Source organism: Cydia fagiglandana, chromosome 11 (assembly GCF_963556715.1).
Source record: "Cydia fagiglandana chromosome 11, ilCydFagi1.1, whole genome shotgun sequence".
Taxonomy (NCBI): Eukaryota; Metazoa; Arthropoda; class Insecta; order Lepidoptera; family Tortricidae; genus Cydia; species Cydia fagiglandana.
In genome coordinates, this window is record NC_085942.1 from 9,312,247 (window position 1) to 9,326,677 (window position 14,431).

Below are 14,431 nucleotides of genomic sequence, written 5' to 3' on the forward strand. Positions count from 1 at the left end.
AAGCTTTAAAATAAAATTAACTAAAACTAATTAGTTTTATTTTCATACAGCTTTCAAGTTTTAAAGAAAATAATAAGGTTTTTTTACGAACCATGTGAATAAAGTTATTCTTGTCTTAGGGGAAAACTCAGTCAGCAACAGAAACCTATTTAATTTCATCTTGTAACTACATAATCCCTGTAGACTGATCTTCCTACGTACCTAATGAAATATTTATATGCTACACTTATAGTTCGTTTTTTTTAGCATTAGAAAGAACTCCACAGAAGCAAGCGTGCAGTTTTTATCAGGCTCTTTTATTGTTAATAATTATTGACTTATCTAATGTAGCATGGTCAATACATATAATTTACTTCCAATTGTTACCGCTAAAAGTGCCGGATTTTGAACCACATCCTTACTTCTGCGAAGTTCTTTCTAATGCTAAAAAAAACGGACTGTAGCGCGAGGGTTGAGTCGATTCGTACCAGAGGGCCTACATATACTTACTTTACTCTTTGGTGCCTACCTACGTTCAACGTGTTCTCTTGTGTCCAATTGAATTTCAGATCAAATTGGCAATTAGATTGTCTCGTTTGGATGAGCCTTAACTTTTAATTACGAACGCTTCCTTTGTAATGTCAGTTTGACATTGACATTTAACTAGAAATTGAAAACAAAAAAAGTGTATGAATCGATTTCAGAATTAATTGTTCAGAGTTAATGTAGTTATTGTATTCTCTTTACTACTAAGTAAAAGGATTGGTTTATAACTCGTAAGGTTAAATACCTAATATCAAGACTGATAATGAGTAAAAGGAGCGCAAGTATGTTAGGAGACGCGTGTAAAAAAACTACCAAACAACCAAGACACTGGTCGCTAGGACTATTAGGATCCATGAAAGACCCAGAGTTAATCGTGAAACAGTCTGACCGAGTTGTAATTATTCGAGATAAATATCCAAAGGCCAAAGTTCATTACCTTATACTGCCGCAGGAGGACATAAATAGTATTTACAATCTCAATAAGAGTCACATTAGTCTCTTAGAAGAATTCGGTGATTTCTATGAAGAGTTAAAAGAAGACCATCAAGGAACCACCCTCAGGGCTGGTTTTCATGCTGTGCCAAGCATGCAGCGGCTTCACATGCATGTTATAAGCACTGACATGATTTCACCATGCCTGAAAACAAAAGTACATTGGAACAGTTTTGTTACAAAAAACTTTATTCCTTACAAAGGCAAGTACTTCTTAAATGACGATTAATGATGCTGTTTTGTTTTCTATTGGTTATGTACTGAATATCTAATGTTTTTTTTTTTTCATTACAGATGCACTAAGTGAGCTGAAAGAGAATGGAAGTATTCAGAAAATATCTAATGAGGCTCACAAGACTCTAATGGCTACGGATTTACAGTGCAACCAATGTAATTTTAAGCCTAAAAATATGCCACAACTTAAAGAACATTTGTTCTCTCATGCTAAATAAACATAATATCTTAAATTGAACCACTTATTTCTTTCTTAAATTTATATTCTTACTACCCACTTCTAGCAATAAAAGACAGTTTTATTTATTATTGGTTCATTACATTCACAGGGTTTTACACACAAACAAGTGAGGCTGTGGTACTAGGTGTTTTGGTAGTATGGGTATTTGTAATCTGGGGTGCCAAATATTTAAAGAAACCAATATTCTATATACTTAATTGCACTTTATTCATTGCCAAATAGATGTTCCATATACCTACAATATAGACATGCCTTAATTTTACAATATTTTGAACTTCTTTTCTTACCTATACCTATTTTATCTTACCTATACCTAGTCAATTAGCTACTGTACAATAGTACACATACTGTTAACTACACTTGTTATCATTAAATGGTACTTTGCTAGAGCGAGGGCTTTCATCTAGAAGTGATGTAGAAGTATCTGGACTTTCGTCAGCATCTGGGGTGTACAAGGACTGATTTCGCCTTTTAAATGTCTTTTTTCCTACTGACAAAGGCGTAGCGCATTCATTGGTGCTATTTATCTGTGAAGGTGTCTCCGGAGAGAACAAAGAGTTTGTATGAGACATCTCACTGTCACAATCACTGGGTGTCACTGGTGCTGGTAATGACATTTTTGCTTTGACTGGTGTTGCTAAAACGCTCACTGCTGGCTCTGGACTAGTAACAACATTGCTAGATGTAATTACATTTGGTTGTTTCATTACCCTTCCGGTTCTTGCTGTCAATACTTGTAAGGGATCATCAATACATAGTTTTTCACACAAGTTCACAGTTTGCGGGTTAGCAATTGGATCTGTGGGCACACCACGGCGAGAGTTGGGATCATACACCGGAGCAGTCATTACAAAATTATCCTCCTTTATTAGCAAGTCTCCCATTAAGTTAACAACTGCTTCTTTTTCACTTGTTGTGGGTGTGAAATCATATCTGAAATTCATCAAATGTATTTTAGAAAAAAAAATTCTGTACAAGAAAAATACAAAAATATGATGTTATAGGTTGGTCTTTTTTGAGACTTACCCTAACTTACATGGTTAAATTAGTCAGAAAATAAATAACAAATCAGGTCCATAAAACTTATAAAAATAACACATTCCGTGCCAGCGCCAGCTATGTGCTACGAGCGTAACCGATAACACGGGAAAAACCATACGTAGCGAAAAGCGCCTACGAACAGAGAACCCGCCCAGTGGGTTGCTGGCATTGAATGTGTTAAATCTTGTTTACACAATAAAGTATAGGTTTGAAATGATTTTCTACTGTAACATGCACATTTTGTCATACACGGTGGGACAGAAATGTAAGGTTAGGTATTTTGAATAGACACCTTTCATTGCCTCCTGGACCGGGCATATGACAGTCAACATTTTTAACTGACATAAGATGGTTTGTATTCTTCAGTACAGCCAACCACTCCACATCATATCTCAGCTGTTTATCACCATCATACTCTGAAGGTACATCTAATATTTGAAGATGCCTGCGCTTGGGCAAGCATTTATCAAGTGCCAGGAACTTGGTTTCACCCTCTTCATGCTTTACCAGGGCTGCAAAAAGGCAGTGTAAGTGTGCAGCAAACCAATAGTCTGGTTTTAGCTCTTTCAGCAGTTTCGTGGCAGGAGGACTTCCTAGTTGTTTAGATTCAATGTCATCCCTGAAAAACAAAAAAAACAGGTTTTAACCATAACCATAACAATGACGTAAAAATGACAAACATGATATATATCTACCTGAAAAATGGTTTTCTTCTTAATAATTCCTCTTTATTCCCGTAATCAGTGATACCTTCCGGCCAGTCATGAGACAGCATGACATGCACCTTCTCCTTCAGTTGACTTAGACGGAAGACATCCAGGGCCCGGATGTGGTACACAGATCGTAAGGAGTTCTGGTTGTACGGGGGACACTCCCAAAGGCCCTGGAGATAGTCTCTTCCTTTGAAGATTCCTGACATACCTGAAATAATTTGTGCAGACTTTTTGATAAAAAAATCAACACTTTTTAACCTCTTATATGTCAGATAACAAATTTTGGTTTCAATACTTATATTACTATTCTCCTTGTGCCTACACTAAATAGAAGTTTGATGTATTCATGGTTAACCAATTTGACAATTTGAGTGGATGTGTCAGGCAACTGTCCTGTAATATAAGTAATTGCACATCCTAAAACACTTTTCTCAGAATATACAGGTAAAGCATAAAATTTTATTTAACTCAAAAGGAAAATATAATGTAAATTTAGTGTTACCTCCAATTCTCAAGTTACCGAACTTGACCACACCAGCTCTACCCATATAGTAGATGTTCGGGGCCACCCATCCCCCATATGGGAGCTCTTGCAGATAATTGGATGCTTCATGGTTCCCGCCAATGAATATCGTCAACACTGGTGCCTTTTCCTCACCACTGTAGTACCTGAAAAATAATATTGTTATGAATATTATTATTGAATAATATTGCTAGTCACATTGTCTAGACCATTATTAATAGCCAGTGTAGACGTGAGGAAACTGCCTCGTGCGAATGCTCACTCTCTGTGGACCCGACTAATGTGATAAACATTAAAACATAACCTACTTGTAAAATGTGCAGATGTGCTGGTATTTTTCAGGTACTGCCATTGCTCGTAGATCATCTTTATTCCGCACCGATTGGAAATCTCCGCAGCATATCAATAAATCAATCTTTATTCCTTCCCTCTCTTGTAAAGTTTTGATACATTCGTATATTTTTTCTAATTCGCCATGGGCACAACCTTCGATGGCAATTTTCATGTTGACAAAATTTATTTATTAAAGTATAGCTTTCGTTCAAAGTTATGGGACAATATTTACCACATTCATTCAACAACGCTAAGTAAAATTAAATTAGAAATATGAAAAAACCCCAAAAATAAAGCAATAGTTTGACAACAATCAAACTGTCAGATCAGATAACTGTCAGTCTTATGCCACAGATAATAATAATGCAAGCTGCAAGCAAGATACAAAATAAATGATACAATTTGACTTTGATACTAATGATTTGTACCAATATAAGAAATCCTACTGCTATAGTTTGGCCCAAGACCAAAGAACTGACTGTCTCGTTTTAAATAGAGACAGAGAGAATCATACTGCCTTTGTCTTACGCTAGTACTAGCACCGTAGTACCCAAAAGAAAGGCATGAGTTTAATATTCCGTTCTTACTCACTGACAAGTTGTATTTGCCAAGTTATTTGTATTTGTTATAAACAGTGGCCAATTTCATAAAGCTACAAGTTACAATTTACAAGCGGAAGTCTCGTTCTAACACATAGGGTTAGAAAGAGACTTCCGCTTGTAAATTGTAACTTGTAGCTTTATAAAATTGGCCACTGGCCTCCCGAACCGCGACTTTGGTTCGGTTATGATATCTCCTTCTCGCTCTCACTCATAGCTCCATACTTAAAGCTGTAACAGACGAGCGTACCGGACCGCGAACTTGGTCCAGTCCGAGGCCAGTAGATCATGTGTAAGGTGGTCTGCCTTACACTCGATAAGGCCGCAGCTATAAGTGAGAGCGAGAAAAGTATATTTTGACAGGACCAAGGCCGCAGTCTTGTACCCCCGTCTATTGGTGCTTTTTTCCTGTCTCTACAACATATACCTATACTTGGTCAAGCAAATCTTGTCAGTAGAAAAAGGCGCGAAATTCAAATTTTCTATGGGACGATAACCCATCACGCCTACAATTTTTAAATTTCCCGCCTTTTTCTACTGACAAGATTTGCTTGACCATCTATATCTCTGTTATTTTCAGGAGGAAGTATTCTGAAAAAGGCCAGATGTATGAATCCTGCTTCTATAGAACATTTATTCAAATACAATAAATTCTGCGATCATATATAACCATGGATACCGCCTTTAGGAACATTACCGTTCAAATTCTTGGGCCAAATTAGCACACATACACAATTACGCCTACATTCAAATAAGACGACGTGTTTACAGAGCCTGTAATCAAAGCTGGTAAACGAAATAATAGTCATCTTTATTACACGAATGGTACATAGCTAAGTGTAGATGAAATGCATATAATGTCAATAACTACCAATCAGCGACATGAATCCGCTAATAACCTTCTTGCTGTACGTACTGGCCGCTGAGAGTTCGCGGTCTATATTTGATTAGAATATGACTTGGACAGGGACAGGTTTATGCCATACATTGAAGAACCAGTCAAATAATTCACGTATAATAATTTAATGCAGATTAAAAGATAACTAGTTAAAATGTTGTTATGAAATGACAGACTAACTCAACATAAGTAAATATATCATTGTTGTATAAATGTATTCCGCTATAATAAGTATTTTGTATATTTTATTATCAATCTGTATGGCAGTGCGAATTCACGTTCAGGTATAGTCTGTCCGTTTTTCTAAGATCAAGTACGCCATAGTAAATGTATGGCGAACTTGATCTTAGAAATCGGACTGGCTATACAGTCTGCAAAATTTACACGGGTACACGAATCGGGTCAAAAATATTTGAACAGGCGGAGTCACAATAAATCCCCACTTTCAGTTCAGAATATTTTATATGTATAAAGCCGGTCAAGCAAGTTTGTCAGTAGAGAAAGGTGCAAAATTAAAATTTTGTATAGGACCACAGCCGTTCGCGCGCTTACATTTTCTAAATTTGCCGCTCTTATAATATTTTAAACTTTCGCGTTTTGAACACATATTAACTCACATTATACGAAACGAAACTGATTTACGTCGATAAATCAAGGTAATTGAATATAATTCGCGTTAGACCCGTCTATAATATGAGTTAATATGTTTGCCGCTCTTTTCTACTGATGGAAATGGCTTGAGAGAGAACCTACATATATGTGACAGTAGAGGGTGGATTCAAATGATCAACATTTTCAGATAATGTGTGTATTTGTTAAATTAATTCAGTGAAAGCATGATAGGAAAAATGTATCTACATATAGGAGACCGGGTATGATTATATCACGGGTTATATCTCATGAATACGTAGAACATATTCTAGATATCTTGCCAGGCATCCACTCAATTTCATGTCTCTCTAATTGGACAGCTTTTTTCCACAGTTCTCTGCGAATAGCATCTTGTGGGAATCTGAATGGAAAGTAATGTAAAATGACAATACCAAATTTGATTATTAATTTGAAATTACTAGGTAGTTTTTTTATAGCTCCATCTCATGAAATAAAAAAGGAAAATACAAATCTGTAAGAAGGAATTTATTACTACATTTATAATTATATAGAAAATACCTAAACAACACACAAGTTAATAAAATAGTCTACTTCATTTAGCATAACACCATCCCTATTATCCTCGCAATTTAAAAAGTCGTATGTTGTTATGAAAGTCGTATGCAGTTGTTACGTTTTAGCTTAGCACGGTAGTATTGCAAACAAATCGTCATGTTTTTTCCAAATTTTACTGAAGTTATCTGTTTACTACAAGTGAAAAGTGATTCCACTGTCCTTGGTATGAACTAAAATAACTTCTGCACCACTTCACGACACATGAATATATTTTTAATTACAAAAAAACGTTGTTTTTATAAATCAATTTAGCCATTTGTCACTGACTGTCATCTCGGTCGTACTGAGATTGCCAATCGAGCAGTTTGTAAGTACCGCCTATCGCGGGGTAGTTTGCGTTGGGTCATAATTGAGCGGACAGAATACTTCCATGTATAGCATTTCGCTGAATAAATTAGATGAAATACAAGATTTTACGCATTTTTTTCTGTGCAACCCTATTACTACCGTTTGTAACCTTGTCATAACTCATAAGGTATGGAGGCAAAAAGTTACTAACCTAGAAGCAAGTATTTACAAATCGAAATAAAGGATTTTTTCTACTTGTGTACTTTTATCTGTCATTTACATAGTCACGAACGAACATATAAGGGCATACCAAGGCCCCTACGTTTATTGTTCTATTTGACGGCGCAGCAACTAGTATCATTTCTCTCTCCTCGCTCTTTTAAAATGCCATTTGTCAAAAAAGGACAACCATACTGCTGACAAGGTAAACTTCAAATCAAGTGTTGCCTTTTTTGATGCATCCAAGCTGTGAATGTGTGCGTAAAAGCGTGTATGTGTGTTCTTTTAGGGATGTGAAAAGTCGATTTTAATCATGTTATATATCGATAAACGCTACACAGCGGAACGAAATAGCTATTAATTGAAGCTTCAATATCTTCGTTAAACATATACATAATTGAAATGCTAATGAATAATAAATATATTAGAATATAATAAAATATTTCAATTATTGCGGAACACATATCTTAGTAGGTATTTATGTATTTTAATTAAATATCTGAACTTTCCCTTGGTTCCCTGCTGGGGCGTGACGATAAAATTGTGATCTGATAACCACAATAAAGAATAAAAGCGTTTTTGTTCATTTTAGATATCGTCAAACCTTTGAAGTAAAATTAAAATTGTAAGAAATGTCGAGAGTTTATCGATATGACTTTATCGACATGGCTACAGCAAGGTGGTGTTAAATTGTTAATCGTACACTAAACAAAAGTGGCAACAGTGACAGCTCGCTGAGACACCGTCTATATATATATTATGTCTATGGGGCATACATTATTAATACTCCTTAAAAGTCTATAGTCTATTGCCCAAAAAAGCACTTGTGTCGTTTTAGAGACATTACGACACGGTAAGCTAGTGCGGTGCCACATACCGATACATTGCTACCAACGTGACAAACGACTGAATGCATACGGCATAGACTTATAATATATAAAGACGGTGTCTCAGCGAGCTGTCACTGTTGCCACTTTTGTTTAGTGTACGATTAACAATGTGGCCCACGTTGCTGTAGCCATGTCGATAAAGTCATATCGATAAACTATCGACATTTCTTGCAATTTTAATTTTACTTCAAAGGCTTAACGATACCTAAAATGACCAAAAACGCTTTTATTCTTTATTGTGGTTATCAGATCACAATTTTATAGTCACGCCCCAGCACTCCCAGCAGGGAACCAAGGGAAAGTTCAGATATTTAATTAAAATACATAAATACCTCCTAAAATAGGTGTTCCGCAATAATTGAATTATATTATTATATTATAATATATTCATTATCCATTAGCATTTCAATTATGTTTATGTTTAACGAAGATATTGAAGCTTCAATTAATCGCTATTTCGTTCCGCTGTGTAGCGTTTATCGATATATAACATGATTAAAATCGACTTTTGACATCCCTAAAAGAGCACACATAAATCGTTGCGATAAAACTGTGCAGTCCGACTGTGCGATAAATCGAACGTTCCTAGTGCCTCCACACGCCTCCGATATCGGCGTCGGTCGTCAGTTCTCCGCAGAAGCTCACGCAAGAAACATGTTATCCATGTCATCAAAGTTAATATGGAAGTTTAGTTTTCTTAAATTTTCTAATGTTCCGCGCAACTTTCTTATTTTTTTTCTGTCATAAGAAACTTCTCCTGACAATAACCAAACAATATATGACAATGTATACAGGCAGAGAGTGTGGAACTGCATCTTACCGAGCATCTTGAATAGATTTTCAAAGGAATTACTAAAATTTATAGAAGGACGGACGAATAGACAAGCAAGAAATATTATTAAAAAATCATCATCATCATCTCAGCCTATATACGTCCCACTGCTGGGCACAGGCCTCCTCTCGAGCGCGAGAGGGCTTGGGCTATAGTCCCCACGCTAGCCCAATGCGGATTGGGGACTTCACATACACCTTTGAATTTCTTCGCAGATGTATGCAAAAAAAAACCTAAAAAAAAAACCTTAAAAAATACCTAATTAAAATAAGAGGGCAGTATACCGAAATCACCGAATTATATGACCTATTATGCTATTATGTACCTATAAAAAATATTAATTATATATAAATATTTAAAATAAGACTCCTTAACTCAAAAAATCTTTTAAAGTTAAGATTAGTAGTTAAGCTTGATATTATATGATGTGCATATTTTACTGAAATAAACAGTTTAAATTTAAATTTATTTATTTTTTGCTTGACCAACTTTAAGACAAAAAGAATTAGCGAAATTGGTCCAGCCGTTCACGCGTGATGACGTGACCAAGAGAAATATGGATTCATTTTTATATTTTTCATTACATTTTTCATTATTTACTTGAGGAACGAACGTGCGCACACAAGCAAGCTACGTGAAGTACTGCCGAAATGACCGATCGCCATCCACACGCAACGATAAAACTGTGCAGTTCGCTTCGACAACGATTTTTCTGATATAATTTGCAACTGCCACCGATCAACGATTTATCGTAACGATTTGTCATACACACGGTTCGATTTATCTGCACAGTCGGACTGCACAGTTTTATCGCAACGATTTATCGTTACGTATGTAGCCGGCAATATACGCTTTTACGCACACATACACAGCCTGGGCGCATCAAGAAAGGCAACACTTGATTTGAAGTCCACCTTGTCAACAGTATGGTTGTCCTTTTTTGACAAACGGCATTTTAAAAGAGCGAGGAGAGAGAAATGATACTAGTTGCTGCGTCGTGAAAGAGAACAGAAAAGGTTGGGCCCTTGGCATACGGTTATTAAAAAAAATCAAATTTGTACTGAGTTCATTGCTACCAACATAATAAAAATACTTTTTTTGGTATCATCACTATTGGAAGGTGGACTTCTAAGGCCTGTAACACACTTACAGCACCACGACCCTGGTGCGGTGCGGTAGTGTGTAAGGGCTTTAAAAAAAACATAACCATAGACATTACTCGTTTGTTTTTACGTTTCCCGCCTTTCCCTGTAATTTCTTGTTGTTTGATTACTTTGCGTTACTATTTGTTTTGCGTTCATAAAAAGCGTTGAAAATGGACGAAGAGGACAACATTGTTTCTACACCTGATGAAATATCCGCTGCAGCACAATCAGCGACCATAAATTTGTTGCCTAAGTACTAAGTCGCAGCACCTAACTATACTACAAATCTTTGAGAAGTTCATGGCGTGGAGATTGGAACTGGAACACAAAACTTCGCCATTCTCTAAAAACGTCTTATTGGTGTATTTTCAAAGACTAATTGGAAGCACCGGATCAGATCTATCTTTTAAGCAAGGTTGGTATTATATTATAAAAATTATTGATTTAGAGTGCACAGTACAACAAGCTATATTTATGCACATTTTATATTTTTGCATTGAAACTGAATATTATCTAATTCTCCTTTTTCTTGTTACAGGTTCAGTATTAATATTTGGTATTATGGCTGCGTGTCGCAGGCAAGAGCTACATACATATAGTAATAATACCTACCTATTATCCAAAATTACATTGACATTTTCATAAATAAAATTTTGTTTATAAATTTTTGTATTTTATTTAATATTGCCTACTCATAGAAAAAGCATTGTATGCAACGTTGTATAAGTAGTCAAAAAATGCTCATGGCGTATTTATTAACCCACTCACATTTTTTGACCCCTCTTATAAAACTGTTGCATAAAATACTATAATTGAATTTATATCAGCATCATTAGGTAGCGGACAAAACAACGCGCCAAAAGTATCTAGGTACAATTCTCTAGAATCGTTTCACATACAGAAAGAGATCACGTTGAGATATAGGTATTATAGGTACATATTTTTACAGTTTGCGCTCAAAAGTAGGTACCTACTGCCACACTCTTATCACTACCTACATCTTATAAAACAAAGACCCCTGCCACGTCTGTCTGTAAATGTATTTATGTTCCCGATAAATTCAAAAACAACTATATACACAGATTTTAATGCGGTTTGCACTAGTGATGTACCGACTATTGATTTGGCCGACTAGCCGACTAGCCGACTAATCGGCGCTCGAATGGCCGATTAGTCGGCCGACTAGTCGGCTAGTCGGCCAGATCATTAGTTTCGTATAAATTCAGGTGAAAAACAATAGTTTTGCTCTTTTGGTTGCGCTATTCATATATTAGCTTGGCTAAAAGGTGTTCTCGACAGGTTCAAAGACCTATCACAAGAATCCTCGTTCAATTTCTGTCTTTCTTTTATTTTGCGATCCTGAGCAGACCGTCAGTAGGTACAACTTGTAGGAGGTATTTCCAAGGCTCTATTTCTCGTACGTAGTTGCCAGTTAAGAATTAACCTATCCCCTGTGGTCAGAGTGTTTATGAGCAACGTGCCCTGTTTATGTCTCTAAATTTTGCAATTACATTAATAGTTCCCCATGGCTCCACCATAAAAAAAAAAACAAAAACTGAATTATAATAAAATCCTTTAAGTATAAAACTTGGCCATAAAATTACACGAGAATCAGTTGAGATCGACCTGTAGAGGAATACAGCAGCCCACCACCATACGATAACGACCAAACGGTCAATTATATGAACAACAGTTTTCACACCCTGGGTATTTTGGTAAAATAGACATAAAACATATGGTAAATATTGACTGTTGGTTTCTTTTTTTCTGTAATTTCTGTAATTTCTGTTTTTCACTTATAAAGTGCCGACTAATCGGCCATTTTTGCCGACTAGTCGCCGACTAATCGCCGACTACAAATGTGGCCGGATAGTCGGCTTTCCCGACTAGTCGGCGACTAGTCGGTACATCCCTAGTTTGCACCTATCAATAGAGTGATTCTTGTAGAATGTAGTGTTTTTATTTGTAAGGTTTTGTGTAATGTGCGAAGCCAGGGCGGGTCGCTAGTTGTTTTACATAAGTAGAGTTTTTGATAAAATTATAAGTGTAGGTAGACTCAGACTACTCAACTAGATAGGTAGAGTAAGACCAAGATAACACTGCAGCAATTTTTATAACACAAAGAAGGGAGAGAAACACAGAAAATGATATTAACGGTTTACGTCGTAGATTTCTACGACGCAACGTCAGATCGTGTAATTCGAGTTTGGCCCATGGTATCGACGGCATCGCCATTTACGATATCGTGCCATGAATCAATCAATGCAGAGGGCCTACCGCGAACCACGTTCGACAGAGAGGCTACACGTCTCCTCTGGGCTATAACCGCGAAAATCGAAGATCGCAAATTGCGGGCATTTTTCTCTGTCACTCTAATTACGCCTTCATTGGAGTAAAAGAAAGATCCCCGCAATTTGCGAATTTCGGTTTTCGCGGTAGCCCCTATGATCGTAAATTTCCATGACACGATATTGCAACAAGACACAACGTCGCATCGTGTATTATACGACGTGTACGTAATTGTGTTATGGCTCTTAGATACCTACGTTTATTTACGTATGTTTTATAAACTTCAACTATCGATAAATTGACTAGTCGTCTTTATTAAAATATCGGACCAGAGATTCCTCCTTGACAACATCATTAGCAGTTAGGTTGGGTAAACTAGGTAAAATTAGATCGCGTTAATTCGCATTGGTTAGCAAAAACACGTTAATTGTTACGAACGCCCCGGGAAATTATGCATGATACCCGCACCATTTATTGAATCAGTCTATATGTCGGCGGCCGATCGTAAAATCAGGCATATCGTGAAATTCCTAGGCATATCGTAAAACGTGAAAATCTTTGACTCGTTCCCTGAGTCGACGGCGGGGCTCCTATTTCTGGGCAGTTTGCCCTTCGGGCATCTGAAGCAACCTAACGAACCTATCTTCCCTATATATTGGGTTAATGTGACTATCCTCAAAATAATACACAGGAACATTACGATCTGCCTGATCTTACGATCGGCCGCCGACATATACATAAGTATGTAGTAGGTATAGGTTCCTTTTAACATTGTCTTACCTAGGTGGGACATACCCATGTACAGTCACGACTAAAAATAGGTACCATACCATACCACCCATAACAAAAATTATAATTGTAACCAAAAATGTGTGCCCAAATTTTATCGTGTGCAACCTTTAGCATATGTACTTATTTAAGTTCACAGTAGATGAAATGCGATGAATGCCAAATTAAGGAAACTGCCCGATTCGAACTTTAAGATACGACAAATATTAGTTCTAGAAACGATATGGATTAGATATGCCAGTGTCAAAAATGACGTTTCTTCAAACAAAAACTTCACTTTTGACACTGACTGACGGATCTAATCCATATCGTATCTAGACCTAATATTTGACGTATCTTAAAGTTCGAATCGGGCCGTTCTCGTTGATTACGCGCACTTCACCAGCAAGATGTACAAGCAAAATGGAATCAAATTGACAAGTTAACATTTTTAAACTTCCTTCATGGAGGAAGCTTATAGGTACAGTTAGTCACTTGCAAAACAAGCACGTAGATCTCCGTTAGTAGGCACGTATAGCGTGACGTCAGAGCGGCTCGCTCGCGGCCAATCGCGGGCCGAGGCGGCGCCAGCGCACGCGCGCACCGCCCACCGCGCCTCTGTGGGAAAATGAGGAAAACTGCACCGATTGCGCTGTGTAAACAAACATTATGGATATACCTAAAAGTATTGTATGTAGGTATCTACACTTTAAAACTCCGTGCACGGATCACTGTGAATGCATACTACTCGTATGTAATATATCCATACATTTTTTTTATTGCTAATGAGTGTACTTTGTATTTCTACTTATTTTCTAGGGACCTACAGATTGATTAAATTTTATTTCTTATTTAATAAAAAAAAAGTGAAAACAATGTAGTTATATTAAGAATAATAATAAGAATAAGAGATGTTTATTAGCACAAATAATAATAACTAATAACACAATACAAATATTTTATTTGTATGTTTAAAGCTATTTATTTAGGTAGATTAAGTAGTTTCCTACCTCAAAACATAGGAAATAAGTAGGTCACACAGCTATTTACACACCTAAGTACACAAATGCGTAGATAGTTGCGGTAAAAAAGGATAATAAAATACTTAATACGTTTGACTGTTAAGCTGGCTTTTAAATGTCTGTATCTTATTATTATTAACAATTTATTATAG

General features: G+C 36.4%; 2 protein-coding genes across 2 annotated transcripts; one reads left to right on the top strand and one right to left on the bottom strand.

The window, feature by feature from the left end:
* The first annotated feature begins 653 nt into the window (after positions 1-653).
* On the top strand, positions 654-1,489 carry LOC134668528 (aprataxin). Its single transcript, XM_063525974.1, has 2 exons — positions 654-1,220; positions 1,312-1,489. Exons 1-2 carry the CDS (start codon positions 788-790, stop codon positions 1,467-1,469), a joined length of 591 nt encoding a protein of 196 aa, XP_063382044.1. The 5' UTR covers positions 654-787; the 3' UTR covers positions 1,470-1,489.
* A 201-nt stretch (positions 1,490-1,690) lies between these two features.
* Positions 1,691-4,418, bottom strand: LOC134668889 (uncharacterized). Its single transcript, XM_063526378.1, has 5 exons — positions 4,078-4,418; positions 3,749-3,915; positions 3,229-3,454; positions 2,826-3,152; positions 1,691-2,425 (listed from the first exon to the last, which is right to left on the bottom strand). The coding sequence occupies exons 1-5, from the start codon at positions 4,272-4,274 to the stop codon at positions 1,843-1,845; spliced, it is 1,500 nt and encodes a 499-aa protein (XP_063382448.1). The 5' UTR covers positions 4,275-4,418; the 3' UTR covers positions 1,691-1,842.
* Between the last annotated feature and the right edge of the window lie 10,013 nt (positions 4,419-14,431).

Coding starts and splice junctions, on each gene's coding strand:
- LOC134668889 (XM_063526378.1), bottom strand. CDS start 4,274: ATGAAAATTGCCATCGAAGGTTGTGCCCATGGCGAATTAGAAAAAATA. Junction 3,455..3,748: donor CGGTAACTTGAGAATTGGAG/GTAACACTAAAT, acceptor AAATTATTTCAG/GTATGTCAGGAATCTTCAAA. Junction 2,426..2,825: donor GGTCCAGGAGGCAATGAAAG/GTGTCTATTCAA, acceptor GATGAATTTCAG/ATATGATTTCACACCCACAA.
- LOC134668528 (XM_063525974.1), top strand. CDS start 788: ATGAGTAAAAGGAGCGCAAGTATGTTAGGAGACGCGTGTAAAAAAACT. Junction 1,221..1,311: donor AAACTTTATTCCTTACAAAG/GCAAGTACTTCT, acceptor TTTTCATTACAG/ATGCACTAAGTGAGCTGAAA.